General features: G+C 39.2%; 1 protein-coding gene across 2 annotated transcripts in view; it reads right to left on the bottom strand.

Annotated features, from left to right (window-relative positions):
* Positions 1-15,806, bottom strand: part of LOC119729736 (proprotein convertase subtilisin/kexin type 5-like) — a 101,928-nt gene that overhangs the window by 71,708 nt on the left and 14,414 nt on the right. For both annotated transcript variants that reach the window (XM_038202454.1, XM_038202463.1), the window contains exons 4-8: positions 8,331-8,423; positions 4,936-5,064; positions 4,557-4,633; positions 3,119-3,207; positions 149-321 (exon numbers count right to left, since the gene is read on the bottom strand). In XM_038202454.1, the coding sequence (XP_038058382.1) occupies positions 149-321; positions 3,119-3,207; positions 4,557-4,633; positions 4,936-5,064; positions 8,331-8,423 (561 nt within the window). The remainder of the gene's footprint in view (positions 1-148; positions 322-3,118; positions 3,208-4,556; positions 4,634-4,935; positions 5,065-8,330; positions 8,424-15,806) is intronic.

The following is a 15,806-nucleotide window of genomic DNA, read 5'->3' as shown; positions in this document are numbered from 1 at the left end:
CTGTCACAGATATGTCATTTAAATACATACCTTTTCTTAAAATCAACATTTGGATAAGCAAGCCATGAATGAGGTTTTTATTTATCTCTATACATAAACGACAACATGTATACCTTCTTTATTCCAACATTTATATATATAAAAATACCTTCTTTATTCCATCATGAAAGGCCTTTTTAGCTAGACGGCCTGGTCCATCAACAGTCATTCCATTGTCCTCTGGTCCCCAACTTGCACTGTAAATATCAATATGGTTTCGCCGTGCTGCCAACGAGCTTCCTTCAACTCTGTCTGTTACCTGATCATCAAGCATTCTGATACCTACATTTTTTTACATGAAATAAAAGTTGGTGAAAGTTTTCACTAATTATTGTGTGAATATCTGCATCTTTCGTTCTGTTTTTTTTTTCTTTACAGTATCGGTACATTGTTTTCTAGAACAATCAAAATTAAAAATGAGAAACATGCTTGCCACATGGAAAAACACAGCTTTTTGGCTGTTTGTAAAGGCTTCAGCAGAAAACATTCAAGGTCATGTAAAAATAAGGGTACTGACTGCAGGCTTAATTTTCTAGACTTACATGTACAGCTAAATGGATTAGAGTCGAGCAAAAGATGATGCAAAAGACTTGTAGAGAACACAAGTGAACAAAGTTCAAATGCCTTAGTGGAAAATATTGAGCATAAGGGTCTTTGAAATTTCTGAAATAAAAATGTAATGTGAATTTTTTGACCAATGATGATGTGACCCACGATGACGTCATCGGGACGTCACTCTTCAGGACACAATGTCACTATAGGGTCTTTACACGGGATAAGTTTCATTAGAATATGAGTTTGTTTTAGGTCCAAAATGCCACGGGTAACAAAACATGTATAAAGTCCATGGGATTTGGGTTAGAAAAAAAGAAGGAAAAACTAGAGTTATGCCTGTTTGATGAACAGGACATAGGCTTTTCTGCACAAGAAACGGTTATAGTGATCAGAAATCTTTTACCCTGACTCTAGGTTAATTTCCCTCCATGACAAGTGTTGGACTACCTTCATAAAGACTTTTGAGCCAATCAGTCTGATAGATTTATCAATAGAAAACTTTGACAAATGTTCATTCATGATGATGTCACATGCCCCATGATGACTTCATCGTAACAATACTTGGCAGTGCTCATTATTAATGGTGGTGTTGTGTTCAATTTTGTATTAAAGCAGAATTAAATTGTAAATATTTTTTTTTAAATCGTAAAAAATCTACTGATCACGTCATCGCAAAGTCATTTCAAGTTGTGTGTACTAGTACTATTACTTACCTACCCACCAAGTTTCATGATGATCAGACGTTTCCTTAAATGTGTTTTTAAAAAAATCACATTTTTGATGACATCATAATGACGTCACACAATTTTCACAATTTTATGATTAAACCTATTACCTAACAAACATAATACAGAAAAAAATTTGAATTTAGCATCTACGTTCGTGAAATATGGCTTAAAGGTCCAAAACTTCAAAAATTGATATAAAATCACACGATGACGTCACCTCAATTTTTACCTATAACACATTCCGGTCTACCTACACACCGAGTTTTCCACCCAATCCAACAATGCTAACAGTTCTTTACATATAGGGTCTTACAGTTTGCACATTTAAGATGACGTCACGTGACCCACGATCACGTAATCATAACGTCACTCTTTGGGACACAAATTCACTATGGGTTCCTTACATAGCTTTGGTTTCATTAGAATACATCTTTGTTTAGGGTTCAAAATGGCGCGGTTAATAAACTTGTAAAAAGTCTATGGGATTTGGGGTGGAATAAAAAGAAGAAAACAGAAAGAACAAAAATCAGAACAAAAACAATGCTTTTCCGCTTAAGCGGAAAAGCGAAAAGAAAAAAGGAAACAAAAAATCAGAAAAAAACAATGAGCAAAATTCAGAACAAAGACAATGGCTTTTCTGCAATTTTTAGTCAAAAACCAAAGATAGAAAAGAAAACTACATGTAGACTTATGTTTGTGGACAAACAGGGCTGTTTCAGTAACTTTTTTGTGACATGTGACATGTAAAGTTTCAAGTATATGTTCCATCAAGGAAGATATGTGTAGTTCTGTTTATAATAAATAGTGGCATATAATATGTAATTACATTCTCATAGGGCTTTAAATTATGATGTCGCATGTCACGTGATGACGTCATGATGACGTCACATCAAGTTTCATCTATAACTATAATATTATGGTAATAGTAAAGAACAACTCAGCCAGAGCATACATCGTTGAAAGTAAGTTTACATCTTTCACCAATTTTAAATTACAAGGCACTTCTGGTTTCAACCGGAAGAAAGGGTCATGTGATTTTGCAAATAATATAAAAATAACAGCGTTGCTGTTGAAACCCCTCAGCCGGAGTTTGTCGAAAAGGGCAAACTGACGTTCCAAACTCAAATATCATGTCTAACTGAAGTTATCATGCAGAAACCATTAACTCACAACAATGACCTTGACCTTTGACCTTTTCACCCCAAAACCAATCCCAATTGCCTACTCCCAAGGGCAACCCCTTTCCAAAGTTAGACACCAAAATCTCATTTACAACTGAAGTTATCATCCGGAAACCATTTACCTTTAACTCTCACGATGACCTTGACCTTTGACCTTTTGACCCCAAAACCAATCCCAACTTGCCTACTCCCAAGGGCAACCCCCTACCAAAGCTAGACAAGACGTCACGTAACCCATGATGACGTCATCATGACGTCACTTCAATTTTCATCTATAACACATCCCGGTTTAGGTGCATACCAAGTTTCAACCCAATCGGACCTGTAGTTCTGTAGATTCAGCCAAATCTGTCATATCTAGCCGAATTCTGCTAGAAAATTGTCACAACAGAAAAATGGCATATAATGGGACGTCACATTACTCATGATGACGTCATGATGATGTCAATGTTCGGCACACAAATTTAGATGCTGGTGTAAGTATATGCCAAGTATAAAGGCAATCGGATTAATTTTAGTGCCCAAAGTGCTGGAGACAAAAAGACGCATACAAATGCTATGGGCAAAATGACTGAAAAAGAAAAATAATGAAGTAATAAAATAAGAATAACATACCTCCAATGCTTGCATTATATGCCACTCCCACACCACATATGTTGTTACCAGCTTCCATTGCTACTTCACCTGCGCAACGTGTTCCATGCCTAGAAACACAGACAAATAATCGTATCAAAAGCTTAACCCCTATAGATCCAACTTTGCATTATATACAGTCGAACAATGTTGCGGATCCCACACCTCCCAATATAATTTGCAACAATTTTCCCACTCGTGCACGAAGCACAAGTTGTCCCCGCGCCATGCGTGTGTGTTTATGTAATACATGTAAGTAATTGGTGCACAACTTCAAGCCCCCTTATGGCACAAACTAAAATGTTTGTAAATGTATTATGAATTGTAATGTGTGATAAATAAAATAATGAAGAAAGTGAAGTACATGCAATAAATAAAGTAATAAATAAAGACAACAAACAAAACACTACCAGACTGGACGTAGTGGGTGGCCGAGAGTGACTCCATTTATCATTAATGCCTGGATCGTGCGCTTTTGTATTGTATTACGCTCAAGGACAGACAACAAAAGGAGCACAAATGGGCCTTTGATCCTCGGACGACGGTGCCTATTGTTAAAACCGGTCCTCAATCATACGATTATGTGCTTTGTCTATGGGAAAGTGTTACATTACTAGAGGGACAAAGGGAAACACAATAGGTTGTCCTCAGGCGTATAGTAAAACACAACTGTGCATGCCTACATGTGTGCACATCCACCGTACAGCACTGGTACCCGATTCTGCACCAGACAACCTATCTTCCCTCCGGACATGACACTGCTACCAACCAAATCCGTTGTTCTCCATCACTCGACACATTTTAAACTCTGCAACATTGATATTTTTCACTTAAAGAACTTAGCTCAATTTAAAATTTAGTTTTGCGACCAACCCCCATGCCAGCAGTTTTGCACAGGATACCCCCATTATGGCCATGGTGCAGTACTTAGCAGCAGTAGCTGTAGGCAGAACATCACCATGTTATAACATGTAAAATCCTGACAACATGCGAAAGAGTCAGCCAAAGTGTTTGTCAATGTCATGGATTGCTGACAAGCATTTCCTTCCAACGTATTATTCAATTTATTGAGTGAACCACAAAACAATTGGGATCATCAGTGAACTATGAAAGTGCACTAGGAAAAGACGCACAGGTGTATTGTGCTCATGCTCTTATTTTTAAATGATGCGATGTGCAAAACAATAACGGTGTATAACACAACACATAATACATTCTGCAAAGTGCATTTCTTTAATGAAATGGGGGAACTGTCATCCTAGGGGGACCTTTATAGTGAATCTGCAGCAACAAATTATTAAGACTGCTCTTGCAGTTGAAAAGCCCAACAGGTCTGCAATGTCATACACACAGAACTACATACATTAAGCAAACCTCATGAGACACAAAGGCATAAGACAGATCTGATAAAGATCCTTACCTGTTAGTTTGGTCATAGTTAGCACTTGGCATCGGGTCATCGTCATGGGAATTGATGTCACAGCTGGCAAGGGGGTCCTAAGAAAGGCAGACAAGAATCAAAAGTTTAAATACAGCTTCTTCTTTTTTCAACTTAAAAGCTTAAATCTCCAAGCTCAAAGTTACAGAAGGTGAACAATAACTAAGGACTGTGTTATTGCAATTCATTTAAATATATAGATTGTGACAATATGAGACTGGAGGACTTGAGATGAACTTGTACTGGAATCAACTACACCACTGATATTTTTCCTTTTGCAAACTTTGCAAGTTTGTTTAACAACATTTTGAAATTTAAGATTCAAGTCAGTCACTGCTGAGCAACAAAGGTAGCAACTTACATAGTTTTTAGCCAGATCTGGGTGAGTGTAATCAATGCCATCATCCAGTATGGAGACCACAATGCCTTTGCCAGTGTAGCCCATCTCCCATGCAGGCTCCACATTCATGTTGGGTGCATCTTTGCGGTTCTTTTGTATTAAGAGGGAGTGTAAAAAATATCCAAGAATAATCATTGGAACAATGACACAAACTCTGCTCACTTTAGATTTTTTTTCCTACAAGCTCTCAGACAGCATGCATGGATACAACATTTTTATCATTAAATGAACCAACATGACCAATGCTTTATTCTCAGAAATTCTCATATGGTGTTTTAAATCACTCGTTGGAAATAATGCCTAAGAAATTGCCTAATAAGACTCCCACTTATATATCACACATCAAATTAATTAATTGATGTGTATACAGTTCACACTATTAAAGAGATAAGCTGTGATACGTACAATTTACTTAGCATCTTCGCCATTGAAGAATTCCACTACTTGGAAACACACATACACTGTGAATGCACCCACTCTTGAATTACTATACTCCCAAGGACAATGCTTTGTGTTTCCCTTTGTCCCTTTAATATAACACTCTGGCATAGACTAAGCTCACAACCTACTACAGAGGACTGTTTTGAACAAACTGAAAGGATCCATTCTTTCTTTGTGTGTCTGTCCTCGGGGTTATGTAGAACAAGTACATGCCAACCTGTACATGTATGAATACATGTGTAAATATTTACTGAGCAAAATGCCATTGCAATCTTTGTGTCACCACAAGATCCTGAGATGTCATGAGAATGTCATGTTTTTGTGAAAAACAAAAACACAGGATTGTAAACGGGATCCAATGCTAATTTATGCATACTGTGTCAGCCAATCAAATTAGGAAGTTTGGGCCAATGAGAACTAATGTTACATGTACATCGAACATTCAGTCAATGGGGCAGCTAATTATTCTGCTGGCTTGTTTTAGTTCAAAAAGAAAGTGGAACTTTAAGCCCGCCGCACAAGAGAGCTAAGTACTCAGCAAATAGCTCAGCACGTACCTAAATACATAAATTGATTACAAAGACTGCTAGAAGACAAGGTTTGGTGAAAATGCAGAAATGAACTGGGCCCAATTTCATGTCTTTGCTATAGCCACAGAATTCCGTGATGACAATCACCATTTTGGGCTAACCACGCTAGCAGAAAAATTGTGCTACTAACCCTGTAAGCACAACATATGCGCATAAGCCAAAACTCCTCACTAATCCGTGAAATACATGTACACTTACTGTAATCACAGAATTTTCTGCTATTGTAAGCAGGGATTTTTCATTGACAGTAAGCTGAGCCAAGAAATTGGGCATTAGACTTGCCATGACAGGAACACTTGCCATAGCATTAGAAGAAGTGACTACATGTGCATGACATGTACGTCAGGTTTCTGAGGGCTAATGGCAGGTCAATACATTCACTGTACAGTAGGGCATATTGCCTGTGAAACAATTGGTTTCATCCGAAACAAATTTTGATATTCATTGATCTTTGTCTATTTATTTTAAATTCATAAATACCTAAGACAGTTATACTAATTCCTATTGGTCGAGAGCCTGTCACGTGGCCGGTCTTAAATTGATTATAAAGACATGGCTGGCTGGTCTTAAACACTTTTCCAGTGTCACATGAAATTTGGACTCCTAAAACTCCAGTGCCTCTTGTTTTATTGGTTGAACGTTCATAATACTCACATAGGCATGCGCAATACTACCAGTGCGTCAGTATTTTATAGTCCTAAATTCACAACGCAACGCCCCAGGTGCATTCTGCGCGATGTCGCGCACTACGCGCGATGCGCGCGTTGATCTCCTGATAAGGTAAGTAATTGTAGAGGGACATTCCATATTACAGTCAGAGGGGTGTTTGTTACAACATGAAGAAAAAATTGTTGAGCAAAAAAGTTAGCAATGTCTAGTTTTTGACTTGTTTGAGTGATATTTTGACCGAAAAGGTATTCATGAAAGGGAATATATGTGTGTTCGGTCGGTATTAAACACTCGGGCTTCGCCTCGGGTAATTATCGCCCATCCAGACTCAAACTGATCTTAAACAGAGTGTTATAATCCCAAACCTCCCAAACACACATTTATTCCCTTAATCATGGGTATTTTCATGCTTTCGTCTAAAAAATCATGAATGCATCTAAAAACAGATGAAATTATGTTTTTAGTTATTTTCAAAGAGTGACATGTTTCTGGAAGCAGAAAGTTTACCGGTGCCTTTAAATAGCGTAAGACATTATCTACTCATCACATCACAAGCAAAACTAACATGTGGTTGTGATGCTATTTTCTTGGGTCCAAGAACACACAATTTGCAATGATACCCATACTGCTCACAAACATGAGTTACTTGGAGTTTAACACACTAATTTCCATTTTGTGTGAATACAATCGTTTTGCCATTACTTTCTCTCTGTCCATTTAGTCCATTGGCCAGAGGCCAAAATTTGACTTATTGGTACCACCTGAGGTGGCAAAATCTAAATACATTTTTTGAAAGGTCTATGTCTAAGGATGATAAATTGATGTGATAGCAATCCCAGGGTGGTAGCTTAGTGGTAATTAATGCCCGCTTTTTAAGCCTAGTCAGAATGAGCTTACTACATAAATCCTTAGCACTTTGGTTAGGATATGGTTGTACAATTCGCAAATACACCATTATGCTTTGTTGTGTAACGATGAAACTTGGTCATTGTACATAACTGTCAATACAAAATATTAACAGACAGCCCGACTTGTTGCTAGGACTGTGGAAGTGGGAAACATGAATCCCTATTGACAATATCTTCCATCCAGAAAATTTCAGAATTTTGGCAATATTGACAATATCTTCCATTCAAAAATTTTCAGAATTTTGCTTTAGAAACAATGCACGTCTAGACGTCAGATTTTGGAAAGAATTCCTCATCAGTTTTGATGGAGTTAAGAAACTAATTTTTTAAATGCAATTTTGCTAAAAATGACTGGAACGGTATTGTCTTATATGTGCAAATCGCGACAGTTTCTCGCTTGGTTCAACATAAAAAATATTTTAAAAAAACATTCTAAATTAACTTTTCATTCAGCCAATTTTTTAACGTCTGTCAAGTTACCAGAAACAAAACATCTTTTTTTTTGGTCCAATTACCAGAAACAAAAAAACTTGTTTTAATATTGGCATTGTGATATCTTATACAGTATTAGAAATAGTGCAGATTTAAACACATCCTTACTTTTATCATCAATGTTAGTGTTTGATGACTTCACTGTAATCGGCAGTTGTTAAAGCTCTTCTGTTATTATTTTCTTCAGACTGACCTGTCCAAAGAACTATATAAATCATAAAAATGCAAACTTTGTCATGGGTGCTCATTTACATACCATGTACCACTGTTGAGGGTACTTAGGATCATTGATCCGTTCAACACCACGTTTTACTCGCTTCCGTATCTTCTGCTGCTCAATCCAATTTACCTGTACAGAGACAGAGGAAAAATGGAATATTTTATACATGTGCACAAATTTGATACAGGACACACTTGTGTTACAAAATAGACAACAGATACGATACAATGAAACATGCGAAGTTGTTGAATACGTTGCATAGGAACGTAAAGACATCTCAAAGTAAAAGATACATAATGTAAATTTGCACTTGAAGTGAGTCAAAGGAGCCTTTTTCTGTACATACCTTTGTGCCTTTCACATTGTTCATACTGTGCAAGAAAGTTCCAAGACTGAATTTGTTTTATGAATCATTTGGAACTTTTCCTTTTGTTGCTACTGATATTTGATGACGTGATAGGGTCAGTATGAAAACTTAAAAGCTGAGTTTTGCACACACACAAAAATTAATTTTAAAAAACATCCAGTTTTCGAGCCTCCTTTTCGTCTCCTAAGTTCCGTGGGAAAAAAATCTTCAATCTTGTAAAGTACGTACATGTACCAGTACCTGGCTTTCAATTCAATTCAATTCAATTCAATTCAACTTTAATGGTCCTACCATGAAGGAAAATTGCTAAGCATACATGCAATACACGAAAAAATTAATTAATTACACACAATCATAAATAAACTACTAAAAAATTAAATTAGATAGCTTACATACTTTAATATTAACCAGTTTTCAATGAAATATTGGAAAAGATACATACATGTACATGTACCTTACATGTACATGTACTGTAGCTGATATCAGTATTTTGACTCAAGAATCACAAAATGAAGGCTTTTAATTTAAAAAAAATAAATAAAAGCAAAAACAAAAATGTTCTGATTCTCTCTACAACAATTTCCAGTCTCTGACAATTCCATAAAGAAGTGGACAAAGTCAACAAATGGAAATTTGTTATATCTTTAGAACTACTGGTACAAGCATCACAACAACAAACAAGTGTGGCATCAAAAAAAGGGGACGACGACATCTTGCATTTGAGTGTTGTGACAGTGAGATGGAATTTAGTTTAGCATGATTTGGGGTCCAAAAAACTTGTGTGTTTTTGGCTGATTAAGTCATGGATTGGTAGTCATGGTAATCATCTTTGCACTTTGTTTCAATAGGCAAAAGTGAGTGTTATTGTGATATTTTAAGGCATAGAGAAAGGTTCAAATTCTATGCCGAAGCAGCTTTTGATCATTCATTTTTTGTTTATGTTTAAATTAGTGCCTTGAAGATGGGCCGACAAACTGTAAGGCCAAAAAAAAAAAGTTTCTGATTTCTGGTCTGCACGCGTATCGCCATAGCCTTGTGCGTCGGCAAAATTTAAATGTTTTTTTTTTTCAATGCAAGATGATGATTCAAAACTGCCAAACTCCCTTGTTTAACTAGAATCCTGCTGCTGCACATACATGTATGAACATGTTTTTAGCTGAGGTTAAAAATGATAAAATAAACTATTGCAATAGTCTTAAGCAGGAGGTGATAAATGCGTGAACAAGTTTCTCAGCAGTTGACTGATCAACGAATTTGCCCGATCCTACGTAGTGCCAAATTTGCAGCCCGACATACATTGTTTATGTGTGTGGTCATGCCAGCATGTTTATCAAATGTTACCCCGAGGTTGCGTACAGCAGACGCTGTGTGAGTGACATCCAAACCAACTGTGCTGACCGCCTCAGGAACTTGGATGTGATGTGCAGAACCTCTGTCATCCCACCATTGAGTTTCAGCCTATTCGCGATCATCCAGGATTTCACGCAGTTGATGCATTGTTCAAGTTCCGAAATTGCAGCAGTCTTCTTCGATGAGTTGATGACCATATAGAGTTGTGTATCACTCGCGTATGACATCAACTGGACACCATCAAATGATGCAACCACTTCTTCAAGAGGTGCAATGTACATTGTGAAGCACAGTGGTCCAAGTACGGAGCCCTGTGGGACGCCATTTGTCAAAATTGCTGGGTCAGACTGCGCTGCGTCAATCACAACTGATTGAGTGCGGCCGGAAAGATATGACTTGAACCATTGGAGAGCCGTTCCAGTTACACCATAATGGTTTGACAATCTTTGTAAGAAAATACCATGGTCTATTGTATCAAACGCGGCTGTCAAATCCAACAGAACAAGAACAACCTCCCCATGTGTATCCACAGCTCGAAGAATGTCGTTCGAAACACGTACAAGAGCTGTCTCTGTAGAGTGGTGTTTACGATAGGCAGACTGTCTCTCGGCATGTTAAGTTATGCATGTCAAGATGTCTAGTTAACTGAGCAGCGACACAGCGCTCAGTAATCTTAGACAAGTAAGAGAGGTTTGACACTGGTCTGTAGTTCTTCAGACGATCAGGGTCGAGTGATGGTTTCTTGATCAATGGTGTTAGTTAGGTTGCTTTGAAACTACCAGGTACTTCCCCAGATGTGATGGAGAAGTTCACAATATCAAGAACAGCCGGTAGAAGTTCATCTAAACACCACTTCAGCACCCAGGTTGGAATGGGATCGAGAGGGCAAGACTTTGAATTCGAGTCCTTGATAATTTTGCAAATCGCGTCGGGTGTCAACCTCTGAAAATTACAGAACAAGTGTTGTAGTCGAGTTCCAAAACTCGAGTACCAAGTTTTCCGAGTACACACAGTGCCGAGTACAGGCCAAGTCCGAGTACTTTTTAGTCGAGTCCTGGGCCAACAATCCGAGTTCGAGTTTTTCAGAGTCCGAGTACGGGCCGAGTATGAGTACAAAGATATCGAGTACATCCCGAGTGCATTTTTAAACCAAAGCATTGTGGAAATTAGCACCGTTACTTACATGTGATATGTAAAGTAATTACCCAGTATTCCAAGAAATTAACACGTACACATATTAAAAAGTGTCGTTTTTGCTTGGTCAAGTTGTTCCAGACTTCTCCGAAATCCGCAGCCCACATGACTTGCATACTGCGCTGTGCTGCTTCTGTCCGTTAGCGAAATATTCCTTGTGATCTCTAAACCCCCAAGATATAATTTCTGACAAAGAAGACATGTCTATGTCTGGATCGAACTCGCCGCCATGCGCCAGAGAATGTGACGCGTTTCCAACAAAGAGTGATGAGCACAACCTCTTCCCCACGGATACGATCATTCCGCGCCTTGTTAGTTAGAAAATGCCGCGTGTGATGAACGCACATGCAGCCCATGGAAAGAAGGTTGCGATTTATTTCACTGATATTCTTGTAGTATTCAGTAGGAATAGGACAGTAAAATATGTGCACAAGTGATACTGCGAGCGCTGCCAATACCCATTCACGAATACTTGATTTAGAGTTGATAAAGAATACAGTGCAATACTTTCATCATTTTCATATACACTCTGTGAAATTTTTGGTCAAAGTTTAGTATCGAAAAATTTGTATCGAAAAAATCTGAATTATCTTTCGAGTACTGCGCGACTGGGATCGACTGTTCACCGAGTACAATTTGTCAAGTTAAGGGACGAGTCCGAGTACAAAATTACAAGTACGTGCCGAGTACTTGTTTTTTTCAAGTACTTATGATCAAGTATGGGCCAAGTACTTATTGGTACTCGAGTTGTACTCGAGTTTGAGTTCGAGTACGAGTACTCCAACACTGTACAGAACTGGTGAACATCTCTTTTTGCGTCATGAGTAGGAACAATAGTTCCGATGAAGCTATCTAATTCAGTTTTCACAGATTCAATCTTTTCACAGAAGAACTCGGAGAATTCTCCTGCAAGCTGATTGGATGATTCATGCAATGGAAGGACTTTATTGGGTCTAACAGCAGAGTTTAGTTGGCTCAAAATTCTTTTTGAACATAGTCCAGGGCTTGAATTGAACAACGGCCACGACAGCCAGTGCCCTCATTGCCTTCTCACTGGCCAAAGTGCCCCACAAAAAAATCCCCGTCTTCACGGCCAGTTTTGCCTTGCCTTGCCGTAATCTTTTTGCAAAAACATTCATAAGACTATTAAAACCACTACAATCCTTGATTTCAGTTGTTTTTCACACATGCAGCCAGGTAATTTGTAAACACAGGGCAGGGTTTTGAATTTATGAGGGAAATTTGGGAATAAAATGACGATGACTTCGACAAAACGTAAAACAAAAACAAAGATGTCGATCACACAGGCACGGCACCACCCATAAAACTGTGTTCCATAAAACGTAATTTGTACCCAAGGAAACTGTTCAAAATTACACAAAATAACAGCGTTGCTGTTAAAACCCCTCAGCCAGGGTCAAGTTATCATCCGGAAACCATTTACCTTAAACTCAACATGGTGACCTTGACCTTTGACCCCAGAACCAATCCCAACATGCCTGTACCAACGGGAAAGCCCTACCGAAGTTACATGTAGACACCAAAATTTCATTTTCTAACTCAAGTTATCATCCCGAAACCTTTTACCTTTAACTGATCACCACGGTGACCTTTGACCTTTTGACCCCAAAACCAATCCCAACTTGCCTACTTCCAAGGGCAACCCGCTACGAAAATTTGACTCAAAAATCTTATTTCTAACTCGTTATAATTCCGAAACAATTTAACTTTAACTCACCACGGTGACCTTGACCTTTGACCCTTTGACCCCAAACCCAATCCCAACTTGCCTACTCCCAAGGGTAACCCCCTACCAAGGTAAGAGACCAAAATCTCATTTCTAACTCAAGTTATCATCCGGAAACCATTTACCTTTAACTCACCACGGTGACCTTGACCTTTTGACCCCAAAACCAATCCCAAATTGCCTACCCCCAAGGGCAACCCCCTAACACAAAAATCTCATTTCTAGCTCAACTTATCATCCGGAAACTGTTTACCTTTAACTCACCATGGTGACCTTGACCTTTGACCTTTTAACCCCAAAACCAACCCCAACTTGCCTACACCTAAGGGCAACCCCTTACCAAAATTACAATTCCAAACAACATTTCTAACTCAAGTTATCGTCCGGAATTTAAGCTGCCCGGACGGACGCCCTAGGCGATGACAATACGATACCCCTTGAGCCTCTCGGCTGAGGGGTAAAAAAGGTGTCATTTGAACTGAGAGAAGTCTGATTAAGATTGAAACGGTAATTTTTTAATGACAACAAACACCCTTGACTCCAATTTGATCGAAACTAAAGAGGGGCCCTAAACTACACGATCGCCTGTATAATCATCTTTCTTTTTTTATAGTCAGCCTCCCTGCCCCTTCTGCAGAAATTATTTGGCCTTGGTGCCCTACCTACATGTACTGGCCTTGGTGCCCTCAATAATTGTGCTAAATACTTACCAAATGCAAGGCTAGTCTTAACAGGAGATAGGCCTATGTGGAAAAATTTACTGCTTAGTTCGTGATAAACATCATCAATGTGTTAAATTATGTTATTTAATTTTCAAAGAAAAAGTCCATCTTTTTAAAGATTTTTCAGACATTTTAATATTTTGCCGGTAGATTTGACACATTTTAGCTGATAATTTACGATCTTCCAAATGTATGTAACATTTTTGTTTATTTTTTTGAATGAAAGGGTATGATGATGCTTCAAAAGTTGCTGCCATGCTTTGAAAAAAAAAAAGGAAAAAAATGATAAAAAAGACAAACAAGTGAGACTACCCTTACCCTCCAGGGTATAATTTGGCCAGAAACACTGCCAGAAACACTGCCAGAAACACTGCCAAAAGCAATGCAACACTTGTCAAACTGACAAGCCTGCCCATTGTAGAAATCAATCAGGTCAAAAGTCTCAAGGCCAAACTGCCTCAGAGTCCTTGGTCACTGATGTATTAAAAAGATGATGCTGAGCCAGTATTGTACTTAACTGTGTTACTGTTTTAGAAATGGCCTAATTGCTGTTTTCTATATATATAAGAGAGAACTTTACTCGCCTCCGAGACGATGTTTGCTCCTGAAAGGATCCGAGACCGCGGGCTCCCACGGCGCCAAAATCGCTCCACGTCCGTGGAAAAATGCGGAGGGTGTCTCCCGCCGGGTCGGACACTTTGGGTCGTCCTAATTTTCCGGTACTAACCGGTGATCCGTTTCGTCGATTTTTCATGACTGCGTTTTGCGCAGGAATTTGCCGTCGTGTGCACTTTCACGTTGACTGCCTTGCTGCCCCCTGTGCTGGCTTTTCTGCGAGTCTAGAATGTGCGAGGTCAGCGGCTACAACGTAGGGGTTTTGTTTACGTGTTCTACTCGGCCGTTCGGCAAAAGTGTTCACCAAACGGTAATATGGGGTGACCTTGGCAAAATATTTTTTCTCCATGGTGCGTGGCCACCAAGTGTCCCTATTCTTTCCTGTGCTTTGCTTGCCGCCCCTGCGCCGAGTGCAACGAATACCCAGAAGGACTACACATTAGTATGCCTTGCCGCAGTCTGACCAATCGAAAGTCTACACTGCGTAGTACTTCCGGGCTATGCGTAAAACCGTCGATGGCAACGCATACTGCAGCCTGCTCCACACCCTGGAAACGAGGTTGGGTCTACGGTGCTCGCTATTTGAAGCGCAAGCATGTGACGTGATATAGTGCTCCGTTGCTTCCATCATGTCCATCATGTGTTTATAGCTCCGTGCTTCCACCAAGGCTGAGCGTTGTGAGTTCGCTGCCCGCCACGTATAATTCAGTGTCGCGTTATAATTTCGGGGGCCTGTTTGGGATCAACGAAGGATCGATGCATTGCTTCAAATATCGCGATCTTAAACGCAGTCACAAAAAAATCGACGAAAAAGTGTCAGACCCGGCGGAAGACACCCTCCACATTTTTTCCACATTTTTGGCATTTTTGGCATTGCGGGAGACCGCGGTCTCGGATCCTTTCAGGAGCAAACATTTCTCGGAGGCCGAGTAAAACTTTCTCTTGTATAGATGGTTGAACCAACATGAATAAAAATTGAATCGACTTTTTCCTCGCAGACGGTCTCGCAAATAGTAAGAAGTTCAAGTTTACGTTTGTTGAAGAGTCCAATACTGAAACTTAATTATGACCTTCCTCCATGACTCAGACTGTTTGTAATTTTATGGTAACACTCAACATTTTCATTTCAAATGACACCTTCACGTTTCATTGCATTATGATTTATTGTCAAAACTGTACAATCAGCCTTCGCCTGTGTACTCTAGTAACCTTTTTACTACGTTTTCCAAATGCGACTGCCTCACAAAATGCCAATTTAACAGACCAACGGGAACATTTACAGACAGTTGCCATGACACATAATTATCATGTGCGTAAACCCCCCCCCCCCCCCCCATTTTAAAACGGGGGACATTGTTTGGTCCCCCCCCCCCCACACACACACACACACGCAGTCGTTTTTTGCTATGCTTCCGAGGATTGGCTTTGTGTTTTCCTTTGTCCCTGTAATATAACACTCTCCCATAGACTAAGCACACAAACCTGCGTTCGAGGACAATAGGCACCTTCCTTCGAGG

This window comes from Patiria miniata, unplaced genomic scaffold (assembly GCF_015706575.1).
Source record: "Patiria miniata isolate m_02_andy unplaced genomic scaffold, ASM1570657v1 HiC_scaffold_1, whole genome shotgun sequence".
In the NCBI taxonomy this organism is placed as follows: domain Eukaryota; kingdom Metazoa; phylum Echinodermata; class Asteroidea; order Valvatida; family Asterinidae; genus Patiria; species Patiria miniata.
This window is presented reverse-complemented; position numbering and strand designations above follow the sequence as displayed.